Source organism: Ictidomys tridecemlineatus, chromosome 10, assembly GCF_052094955.1.
Source record: "Ictidomys tridecemlineatus isolate mIctTri1 chromosome 10, mIctTri1.hap1, whole genome shotgun sequence".
Lineage (NCBI taxonomy): Eukaryota > Metazoa > Chordata > Mammalia > Rodentia > Sciuridae > Ictidomys > Ictidomys tridecemlineatus.
In genome coordinates, this window is record NC_135486.1 from 91,734,780 (window position 1) to 91,747,861 (window position 13,082).

General features: G+C 34.5%; 1 protein-coding gene across 3 annotated transcripts in view; it reads right to left on the reverse strand.

The window, feature by feature from the left end:
- Ccdc7 (coiled-coil domain containing 7) overlaps window positions 1–13,082 on the reverse strand; it is a 233,702-nt gene that overhangs the window by 122,199 nt on the left and 98,421 nt on the right. For all 3 annotated transcript variants that reach the window (XM_078023431.1, XM_078023429.1, XM_078023430.1), the window contains 3 exons: window positions 11,754–12,030; window positions 10,478–10,541; window positions 826–930 (listed from right to left, as the gene is read on the reverse strand). In XM_078023431.1, the coding sequence (XP_077879557.1) occupies window positions 826–930; window positions 10,478–10,541; window positions 11,754–12,030 (446 nt within the window). The remainder of the gene's footprint in view (window positions 1–825; window positions 931–10,477; window positions 10,542–11,753; window positions 12,031–13,082) is intronic.

The following is a 13,082-nucleotide window of genomic DNA, read 5'->3' on the forward strand; positions in this document are numbered from 1 at the left end:
TGTAAACTTTTGTTCATATTAACTCCTAAGCTCTGGTGGGAAATGCTATATCATGATGTCTCATTCCAGATAATATAGACAAGCTTTGGCCTTCTCTTCTCTAACAGGTCCAAGTTACGGAAGGTGGTACATGTTATAATCCCAGTTATTTGAAACACAGAGGCAGGATAATTGCAAGTTAGAGGCCAGAATGGGTAACTTAGAGAGATACTGCCTCAAAATAAAACAAAAGAAGTCTAGGGATGTAGATATATAGTGCTTGCCTAGCATGTGTAAGATCCTGAGTTCAATCCATCATACTAAAAAGGAGAAAGTCTAAGCAATTGGTTGAGATGATTCAGCAACTTGTACCCTCTTTCTCCCTTTGTGAACTCCCTAATGTAATGGTATCTAGCTATGGAGTTACCAGAAAGGTCATATCCTTTCAGTGGAGCTACAATTAAGAGGACATTTTGGAAGACCCCCAACAGGTTATCAGGCTACCCTTCTCCTGGGTGTTCTAATCCTCACTTCCTATTTGAGTTATAGAGATTATATGAAAAAGTCACTACCATAAGACAGAGTTTTTGAATCCATAATCTGTAAGAGTGAACTGAAATGTACACAGCATTTAAGAGTCTATTACTGGCTATTATAGGGCCTTAGAGGGCTTATTCTACAGTCATGAAATAATGATAGGACCAGAAATATCAGTCAAAACTACAAATATTTTTTCCTTTATCTTCAAGTTATATAAACACATTCACACTTTAGATCTAAGTCTAAAAAATATCTGATAAGTTTAATTAAAAATAGTATAATGTTACCTATAATTATTATACTTACTAATCAATCTTTCCCTTTTAGGAGTTTTTTTTCCCTTTATTTTTGTTTCTGTTATTGAGTCTTGATGTTCAAGCACAAGATTTTTATTTGATTCTTCATCAAAAGCTACATAAAGAGATGTATTTAATGTACAAAATAGGATATAAATAGATAAATTGTTAAATGTCTAACTTTAAAATTTATAACAAGGATATAGTAGCATTTTTTCCTCATGTAAAAAGTTTTAAATCAATTACTAAAATGTGAGATCTGACATGAACATGGTGATAAGAGCTGCAAGTATTAAAGTTATTTCCTTAATTCATAAACATTTCTTAAATTAATTTTCTAATTAAGTCCTATCTTCATTGTGTTACATATACCTTTAGATTATATATTATATATATTATATAAACAATGAAAATATATAGGTTCAAGGTTGTTATTATAACATTATTTATACTTATAAAATATTCAAAGCCATAGAAATGGTTCAACTGTGGAGAATTAGTTAAATAAAAATTTGTACAGTACAAACTATAGTATATTTTATATTCTAGTTATTAGTGTAATATAGATATCTATAAATAAACTTGGAAGAATTACAAGGAGATAATGTTAGGTGAGGAAAAAACTGATAAATAACTTTTATGCTACCTCTTAATGAAGAAAGGTAAATAAGATACAGAGAGAGAGGGAGAGAGGGAGTGAATTGTGGTTGTGGCTCAGTGGTAGAGAGCTTGCCTAGCACTGGGTGAGGCACTGGGTTCAATCCTTAGTACCACATAAAAAGATAAATGAATAAAGGTATTGTGTTCATCTACAACTATAAAAATATTAATAAAAAAGAGACAAAGAGAGAAAAATGAAGAGATACCTTTATAAAAGAAAATATAGTAAAGATATTTTAAAAACAAAGTAAACCCAGTGGCTTGGGAGGCTGAGAGTGGAGGATAACAGTTTAAAACCAGCCTCAGCAACACAAGGTGCTAAGCAATTCAGTGAGACCCTATCTCTAAATAAGATACAAAATAGGGCTGGGGATGTGGCTCAGTGGTTGAGTGCCTCTGAGTTCAATTCCTGGTACCAAAAACAAACAAACAAGCAAACAACAAAATAAGGATAAATATTGGGGAAGAAATTTTACTCCTCAAGGTATGCATATCTTTTTATAAATTTTTAAAACTTGGATAGGTTGTGGTTCTAACATATTCCCAAAATTCAATAAAATCAACAAGTAGAAAAAGAGAAGTAGATTCCTGAAGCTGACAGGGTAGAGAAAAGCTGCATCCCAAGTTGTGCCATAGCTTGGGACCAAAGCAGCAGGTGTACACCTTCTCAGTGAGATGAGAGAAAGAGGGTTCTCACTAAAAATTAATATTGGATATAATGGCACCCCCTCCTACATAGAAAATCTAATTTAAGCTTCTCCAGAGATCCTCATCATAACTGTTCTTAGACTATTAGCAAGAATCTCTACAAAAGAGTTCAAATGTGGTTAGGCTTCCTATTTCCTGTTACCCTATCTTGCAATAACTAAATTTGGCTGCAGGCCCAGAGGAGATTAGCATTCCAGATTCTGAGCACCCCTTACTAGTTTTTCACATTTACAGGCTATCTAGTGTCATAAATTTCTTAGTATAAAATGATATATGATTGTTAGTAAGAATTTTCAGGCAGGAAGTGTGTTTACAAAAGCAAAGTGCAATAAGGGAGTCTGCCTCCTCTTAGCAGGCCTAGAGCTTTCACAGGGGCATTTACACTTCAAAGGAAAGTAGTTAGGTACTAGGGAAAGTCCTTTACAATCCAAAAGGTAAGAGTGAATGTTGTTAATTGGGTTCCTTGAAAACCAGCCTGGGGGTCGGGGCTCCCTTTCCCTAGCACTAATTTTTACAGAGTATACTTGGTTTATTTTTGTATTCAGGCCTGGGTTAGTTACCCACTACAGTAAAACAAAAACAAAAAGTACTTTTATGTAGACTTTTGCAAATTGTGAACTTCTAAGTTCCCCTCTTCCCCTATACACTGGGTATAAAATTATAAAAATTTCTGGACTCGGGGTTCTGAGGGATGGATTGATTTAGGCAAAGGCACACACTTCTGGACCAGCTGCAGGCAATAAACCTGTTTCCTTAGGGTCCAACCTTATCTGTCCTACATCAAAGTGGTGTAGAGACTCAGAAATTTGGGTATAATAAACAAAGAAGAACACATCCACATCGGAGCCACTCTACTGCTCCATGGGTGCCACCTGCACAGATTCACCACAGTCAGAGAGAGGGAACACAGTCTTAGTACAAAAAAAAAGCATGATATTAAAATATACTGCCTAATCTTAGCTGATCCAGAGGCTGAATTATGCACTGGTGTTTGAAATGCTTGCTCTGTATCTCAGCTTGTTTTGGAGAGCTGAGGCAGGAGCCAGCTTGGGGTGAGCACACTGCCATGGCAACTACAGAACCTAGGAGATTGGTGGGGGGGGAGGTACAGCCACCATATCCAGGAAGGTGCCTATCAAGTACCTAGGCTGAGTCTGGAAGAACTTATATAAAAAGTACAGAGTAGAACTTACCCAGGGGGGTAATGAAGAGAAGGAGAGAGAAAACTCAAAATATTAAAAGCTGTGATGAATAGGAAATATCACAACAGACACTACATAAATACAAAAGACAATTGTCAGGTTGATGGTAGTGACTTAGGAACAATGCACCAAGCAGCCCTTGCTCACACAAAAAAAACCACCATCAGGCCTGACACCATCTGTCAATCAGGAGGGTCTCCTGGCCAATCTTGGATCTCAGCCAGCTCGCCCCAACCCACCAATTCCAGTGGAACAAGGGACCCTAAAAACCCCTTTTCCTGTCCCAAACCCTCCCTTCCTGTGCTAAGTCCAATAAAAATTCCAGTTTCTCCTCAGACCCTCTCCTTATTCTGCCGGTGTGATAGAGTTCCTTGCTGGAAGTGAGATCTCAATTAAGACTCGTTAAGTGGCCTTTTAAAATCTTTCTCCTCTTGGTTGCTGCTGTTGCCTGACCTTACAATAATTAGAAATTATTTTTAAAATTTGTACTTTAATAAAATAGAAAATATGGAAAATGGAGATTCCAAGATGGCAGGCCAGAGGGAGGCAGCATCCTGTGTCGCTCTGTGAACCAGATCTCACTTCATGGGAATACTGCATCTAGAAGAGTGCAAGAGGATCCCTAAATAGTCACAAGTGCTGTGACCCCCGTGCAGGGCTCAGAACCTTAGTGTTCGTGCAGGATTCCAGACCCTTGGCTCCCCAAACCCAAAGCCCACAGTTCTAGCCCACACACAGCTCTCAAGTGGCTTAGCAGAATCACCTATCAGCACCTCTGCAGAACTCCAGACTGTGCTCTGCTCCCATGCAGGTCACTCAGCTACTACCTACCCAGAGCAAAATGCCATCACCCCGCTCTCCCCACCTCACCAGACACCCTGGCACTGGAAGCAGACCAACTCCATCTTGGCTAACCTTTTTCACCATATTTGGTGGGGGCAGCTCTCAGCATCTGGCCAGGTACCAGGTATCCAATCCCCCCCCCCACAGGTGATAACTCAGCACAGTGACCACTCAACATAAAAACAGCTCCCAATTGGGCAGGCATGCAGTGTGAGCAGGGTGCTGCCTACCTGGTGTGGGCTTGGGTGTGAGAGGTCCCCTAGGTGGAAACTGCTAAGTGAGAGGGGATGGGTCTAAATTTTGGAGCCTAACAGAGAGACCAGAAACTGAGAAATCTCCAGGCAAGAGAGGGAGACAATACCGGGTGCTCAAGTCAGACAAGCAATCCTAAAAAGAGACCCTGAAGTGCACTCTCCCTGCAGAGACTGGCAGGTGGCACTCCCCGCTCCCAGACACCCTAAACCAGGACCAGTCTTCCCACCCTAGTTACCTACACCATCTTGAGGGCAGAGACACCAGCTTAAAACAAAAACCCCACCTACTGGATGAGAACAGAAACAGAAAAGATACAGATCTCTAAAACTAGCAGCAGCAACCCTGGTTTCTTCTTTCGAGCATTTTTTTTTTCTCTTTCTCTTCTACCCCTCTATCCTCTGACCCTCACATCCCAACATATGTGAAACCAAGAACTCTGGATGAAATAGGATTTTGAGGACTGAGTCAAAAGAGGTGTTGTGTATTCCCTTTTTTTGGGGGGGGGCTTTCATTTTTCTTTCCCCCTCCAAATTTTACTATTTTAACATCCTGTATTTTTTTAAATACATATAGGTGTTTATTTTATGTACTCTACTGTCTTCCCATGTACTTGTCTACCTTAAATTACTTCCTGTCTATTCTCTATTAATGCTCTTCATTAGATTTCTTTTTCACACTTCCTAAGATATATTAACTCTATACCCTCACATCTTTCCACCTCAGCATATCATCCTAGGCCCACCCCCAGTTTATTGTCCACTATCAGAAACTGTAAACCTTTTTACAAAACTATTAATTATATTTTAGATAATAATCGACTCCAACATTTCTGTACATTGAGACTAAACTGTAAATGTCTTCATAACAACAAATTGTTCATAGGTGATATATTGTTGATATTTCGATCAGTTAACATTGTCCTTCCCATAAAGGAGGGATCTTGTAACCCTACAAGAGCACTATAAACCTACAGGGTAAAAAAAATAATACCACAGACCCACAGAGCTGAAAAGAAAAACACATGAACAACATGAAAAGACAAGGGAAGACAGTACCACAAACAAATCAAGACACCACATCATTAGAATCATTGGCAGCCACAGAAGAAAAAATGACAGAGAAAGAGTTCAGGATATACATGGTTAAAATGTTCTGTGAACTGAAGGAAGATATGAGAGAGCAAATACAAGCAGTGAAAGATCACTTTGACAAGAAGCTACATAAACAAATCTAAGAAACAAAAAATCACCTCAACAGGGAGATAGAGGCTCTAAAACAAAAACAAAAACAAAAAACAACCAAACAAACAGAAATCCTTGATATGAAAGAAACAATAAACCAAATTAAAAGCTCAAATGAAAACATCACCAACATAGAGTAGACCACTTGGAAGATAGGACATCAGACAATGAAAAAAAATTATAATCTTGAAAATAACATAGATCACACAGCAATAATGATAAGAAACCATGAGCAAACATTCAAGAAATATGGGACAGCATAAAAAGACCAAATTTAATAATTATTGGGATAGAGGAAGGCATAGTCCAAACCAAAGGAATGAACAATCTATTCAATGAAATAATATCAGAAAACTTTCCAACATGAAGAATGAATTGGAAAACCAAATTCAAGAAGCCTACAGAATGCTGAATGTACAAAATCACAACAGATCCACATCAAGGCACATTATAATGAAAATGCCTAATATACAGAATAAGGAGAGAATTTTAAAAGCCACAAGAGAAAGGAATCAGATTACATATTGGGGAAACCAATTAGGATAATGGCATATTTTTCAACACAGACTCTGAAATCTAGAAGATCCTGGAACAACATATATCAAGCTCTGAAAGAAAATGGGTGCCAACCAAGAATCTTTTATCCATCCAGCAAAATTAAGCTTTAGATATGATGATGAAATAAAAACCTTCCATGATAAACAAAAGATAAAAGAATTTACAGTAAAAAACCAGCACTACAAAACATCCTTGGAAAAATATTCCATGAGGAGGAAATTAAAAACAATAATGAAAATCAGCAGAGTGAGGTAGTACCCTAAAGGAAAAACTAATCAAAGAAGAAAATCAAGTCTAGTTAAATAACAAAAATAAACAAATATGGCTGGGAATGCAAACCATGTGTCAATAATAACCCTGAATGTTAATGGCTTAAACTCACCAATCAAAAGACATAGGCTATCAGACTGGATTTTTAAAAATGACCCCACAAAATGCTGCCTCCAGGAGACTCATCTGATAGGAAAAGACACAAACAGACTGAAGATAAAATGTTGGGAAAAATCATACCACTCACATAGACTGGGAACCAAGCAGGGGTTTCCATCCTCAGATCAAATAAAGTAAACTACAAGCCAAAGTTAATCAAAAGGGATAAAGATGGACATTACATACTGCTCAAGGGAACCATACACCAACAAGACATACCAATCATAAATATATATGCCCTAAACAATGGTGCAGCTATGTTCATCAAAAGAATTCTTCTCAGTCAAATTCACCATAACACAATAATCTTGGGTGACTTTAACACACCTCTCTCACTACTAGACAGATCTTCCAAACAAAAGTTGAAAATAAAGAATCTATAGAACTCAATAATACAATCAATAACTTACTTAACTGACATATATAGACTATTTCAACCTTCACCAAATGAATATACTTTCTTCTCAGCAGCAAATGGATCCTTCTTTAAAACATACCATAAGCCACAAAGAAACTTAGCAAATGCAAAAAAGTAGAGATACCACCATGCATTTTATCAGATCATAATGGAATGAAATTGAAAATCAATGACAAAATAAAAAATAGAAGCTACTCCACCATCTGGAGACTAAATACTTTGTTATTGATTGAATAATGTGTTGCAAAAGACATCAAAGAGGAGATTAAAAATTCTTACAGGTAAATCAGAACACTGATACAAAGTATCAGATTCTCTGGGACACTACGAAGGCAGTACTGAGAGGAAAGAACATTGCAAGGAGTTCATTCCTTAAAAGAAGAAAAAGTCAACAAATAAATGACCTAACATTACATTTCAAAGCCCTAGAAAAAGAACAAATCAACATAAAAAGTAGAAGACAGGAAGTAATTAAAATCAGAGCTAAAATCAATGAAATCGAAATAAAAGTAACAACTGAAAAAGTGACAAGTTAGTCCTTTGAAAAAAAATAAATAAAATTGATTAAACCCTTAGCCATGCTAATGAAGAAAAAGAGAGAAAGCTCAAATTACTAAAAACTGTGTTGAAAAAGGAATATCATGACAGACACTACAGAAAGATAATTAGAAATTATTCTGAACATTTGTACTCCAGGAAAGTAGAAAATATCAAAGACATACACAGATTTCTACAGTCATATGATTTGCCCAAACTGAATCAAGATGATATAAACAAGTTAAACAGATCAACTTCAAGCAATGAAATAGACAATCCCATCAGAAGCCTTCCAACCAAGAAAAGTCCAAGACCACATGGATACACAGCTGAATTCTACCAGATCTTCAAAGAAGAATTAATACTTATACTCCTCAAATTATTTTATAAAATAGAAAAGAAGGAACACTTCCAAACTCATTCTATGAAGCCAATATCACCCTGATTCCAAAAACAGGGAAAGACACATCAAAGAAAGAAAACTTCAGACCAATATCTCTAATGAACATAGGTGCAAAATTTCTCAATAAAATTCTGGCAAATCAAATACAAAAACATATCAAAAAGATAGTGCTTCACGATCAAGGGGGGTTCATCATCCCAGAGATACAAGGTTGCTTCAACATATGAAAATCAATAAATCTAATTCATCACAACAATAGACTTACAGAATACTATGATCATCTCAATAGATGTACAGAAAGCATTCAACAAAATACAGCACCCCTTCATGTTCAAAACAATAGAAAAAACTAGGGACAACAGGAATATATCTCAACATTACAAAAGATATCTATGCTAAGTCCCAGGCCAACATCATTCTAAATGGAGTGAAAGCATTCCCTCTAAAAACGGGAACAAGACAAGGATTCCCTCTTTCACCATGTCTATTTAACATGGTTATTGAAACTCTAGACAGAACAATTAGATGAAAGAAATTAAAGTAACACAGATATGGAAATAAAAACTGAAATTATCACTATTTGCTGATGATATGATTCTATACCTAGATGATCTAGAAAATTCCACCAGAAAACTTCTAGAACTTCCAGATTTCATTTATTAATGAATTCAGGAAAGTATAAGAATATAAAATCAACATCCATAAATCAAAGTCATTTCTGTACATCAATGACAAATCCTCTGAAAAAGAAACTAGGAAAACTATCACATTATAATAGTGTCAAAAATTAAAATAAAATATTTGGGAATCAAAAAAAGAGGTAAAAGACCTCTACAATGAAAACTACAGACCACTAAAGAACGAAATTAAAGTTGGAAAGATGTGCCTTGTTCTTGGATAGGCAGAATAATATTGTAAAAATACCAAACTACCAGAAGCACTATACAGATTTTTAAAAATCCAATAAAAATTCCAATGGCATTCCTCATAGAAATAGAAAAAGCAATCATGAAATTCATCTGGAATTAGCTAAAGCAATCCTTAATAAGAAGAGTGAAGCAGGTGACATCATTCTACCAGACCTTAAACTATACTACAGAGCAATAGTAACAAGAACAGCATGGTATTGGAACCAAAACAGACTTATAGACTAATGGTACAGAATAGAGGACACAGAGACAATCCCACATAAATTCAGTTATCTCATACTAGACAAAGATGCCAAAAACATATAATGGAGAAAAGATAGCCTCATCAACAAATGGTGCTAGTAAAACTGGAAATCCATATGCAACAAAATTAAATTAAGCCCCCATCTCTCATAATGCACAGACCTCAACTAAAAGCAGATAAAGGACCTAGGAATTAGACCAGAGACCTTGAATCTAACAGAAGAAAAAGTAGGCCCAAATCTTCATCATGTCGGCCTAGGATCTGACTTCCTTAACAAGACTCCTAAAACACAAGAAGTAAAATCAAGAATCAATATATCAGATGAATTCAAATTAAAAAGCTTCAATCAATACATTGGATGAATTCAAATTAGTTACTTGAAATAGACTCTCTGAAAAATATAATGGTAATTTATCAAAGTAATTTTTATACAGTAAAGGAAACAATAACTTATAAGAACAGATATCATCTGATTTCACTTAAGTTTATTATATAGATCAGGCAAATTCACTGAGACAGAAAATGGAATAGAGATTACCAGGGACTGTGTGGGGAGGGAAAGGAAGTTATTGCTTAATGAGATTCTTTTTGGAGTAATGAAAAGTTGTGCAATAGATGTAGAAGTGATGATTGCACAACATTGTAAATATAGTTACTGCCACTCCTGGTACAAATTTGAAATAAACTCAGAATAAATAAAAGAAATCATTCTGATCAAAATAACCAATCATCATAGGTGAAACAGTAGAAGCATTCTCATTCAAAACACAATAGAATATTGATATTCTAGCACCATACATCACAAACATTCCATTCTGCTTTGAAAGTAGAGTCTAGTGCAATAAAATATAAATTGAATATTAAAGTTAGACATACTATAAAGAAATAACACATTTATTTTTGTTTCATAATATATTATAGAGCAAACACTTATTTATACCAGAAATGATCTTTTTTTCTGATATTCACCTGATCTGATTTTGATATGATATTGTTTATACTAATAAATACACCTGTTTCATTCAAGCAAAGTTATTACTTCTTATACAGACTTAGTTACTTGAAATAGACTCTCTGAAAAATATAATGGTAACTTATCAAATTTTTATATAGCTATCATTATTCTTCTAAACCACTGGATGACTAACAATTTAATAATATTCTTCCTTCATTTACTTCTAATTATAGCATAGGGACATTCATATTTCATATTACATGACAGGAAATCATTTTACCTTCAAATTCTTCTGCTGTTTGGTTTTGAGTTTCTGTTTGTAATTTCTCTTCTGATACATCAACCTTCATAACAAAAGTTACAGTAAGTAATTTCAAATTAAATATCTCAGAACTCTATTTAATTACCTTCTTTTAGAAAGAAAGCTAGTTTTTTACTCTCATCTATAATTCATTGAAGAAACTATAATTTTCCTGAATGTATCAAATAAAAAACGTGGACACATTTAATGGATCAGAGAGGCAACTGTGAATATTGAATAGTATCGCAGGAAACTCAGTAATAATATTGAAAGGTTAATAAAATAAGTACTTGTCACTGCGTTTCTCTATATGCTTAACAAAACACTGTTGAAATCTTAAGAACTGTTTGCTAATCTTGTTCCCAGAATGTGCTGTCCCCAACTATGGACTGTCTGCTAATCTTGTTCCCAGAAAGAGCTGTCCCCAACTGCCAAACTACAAAATGTAACTTCTCTCCCTGCCCTCTCCAGGGAAAGTATATAAGCTCTGCTCAAGCTGTTCTCAGGGCTCTATCTCTCTTTGCTATAGAGGGAGCCCCAGCATGCTGGTCTCCAAATAAACCCACCCTTCTGCTTTTGCATAAGACAGTCTCTTGTGGTCTCTTACTCCGACGTTTCGCCGGACCCTTACAATATGATTCTCCCTCATAGATACTAAACAAATTGAGTTAACAATTATTGATTACAATTCTTGTTTAGATTTGCATTTTAATAAGCTTCAATCTTTACACAAAGTTCAATGCTTGCAAAGTTTTTAATATAAAGATATTAATAACTTCTATTATAAAAATACATAATAGACACATGTCAAGTATATATAGACTTTTTACCTTTTTTTCTTTTTCCCAGGATTTTTACCATAACAATTTCATAATTAAATACTTTTCTAGCAAAAGAAATTCTTAAAAATTTCTATGTCTTCTTTAAAAGTATATAAAATTATTTTAAAACTATTACATGTTTACAATCACTTTATTATGGAAGTTTTTGTGTAGATGAATCTGAAATTTAAAAAATGTGAAAATTTTCCTTCTTTCAGTAATTATATTACTTTTATCACAACTTTGTGTCAATACCAATTAGAAATGTTTATAAGTTAAAGGTATCATATAGATTTCCAAATATTACCTTCAACATTCTAAATATAAAACCAGTTGTGTGATCGAAGAAGACTTTTATTCTATATAATATTGATGAGTTTTTAATTAACATTTATTCAAGATACTGAAAGAGTCTAATAATTCAGAATAAATACCTTTGAGTTTCCTTCATTAAGAACAGGAGGTAAAATCAAGGATGATATCACTGTTTCTTTCTCATCAGGCAATATTTTGACAGATGGTGATTCTTGATTTTTTTTGCTGGGTGATTCTATTTTACGTGGTTTATCATGGTTCTCTGATGAAGATGTATGAAGTAGAGCTTCATCAGTTGAAACTTCATGTGAAATCTCTAAAAAAGCTGATTTATCTTGAGAATTGAGGTTCTGTGAAAGATCTGAAATAGCAGAGCTAGATCTTTTCTTCTCTGAGCTTTAGAATTACAAAACATCTGTTATTAGATTATGTGAAGAACATTTTATTTGCAACTGAAGAATCATTTTCATAATCAATAAGGATATTAAGTATGTGACCATAACTATTCATTAATTAATGGTAATAAATATGAAATTGAAATTAGGTAACAAGTTAAAGATAGCAATCTCTCTTCTGGGATTTAAAATACATGCATAAAATTAACTCATTTAAAATATTCCTACACAATATCTGTTCAATGTCATAACAGGGTACAACATGAGAAAGATTTAGTCAATCAAAGTAGAGCACTGGATGGTTTGGAGATTGCCCATTAGTCACATTTATTCCAAAATTATTTTTCCACAATTTCAGAATGAAAATAAAAAATCTTTCCATCACAATTTTGATATTAAAAGATCACTGCCTTTTACCAAGCAATTCCCAAGTTCTAAAACTTTCTTTAAAGTTTTCTTTAAAGTAACAGGTACTTATTTTCTATCAATTCACAGAGGATCAGCTCTCCTAGTTCCAGAACCAGAATGGCTATATGTCATGGTTTTGCTACACAGTTCTGGTTTATGCTTGTCCCAACATTCTAAGTTACATGATAATTTAAACAGTCAAACTACCTATGCTTTCTATAAAAATTTAACTGCTTTATTAGTCCTATCAATTGCAAGGGTTTGATTGTTTTTTATCTTATGAGCTAATGCTCCCGTTGACATAATTTGTGTAAGGTTTATTGCAAAGTTAGCAAAATAATTTCAATTTTGGTCCCAGAAACAAAAGTTTTAAAAGTAACTATTGCCACTTATTCTACATTTGTTAATTTAGAATAAATTTCAAACACTGGAGTATGGATTATAAAAAAAGAGTAGTGAAGTGGGAAGGACATTCCTGAAGATAAAGTGTAAAGTGGGTGATGGTTAAAAGACATAAATGACAACAAATAGACTTTTGTGGTGCTATTTATAAAGCAGATTCCAATATTAAAGTAGGAGGCTTCCTATCCTCAACAGTTAAGGATATCATTGCATACTCAAACATGACTTAATAGTTTTATTAGT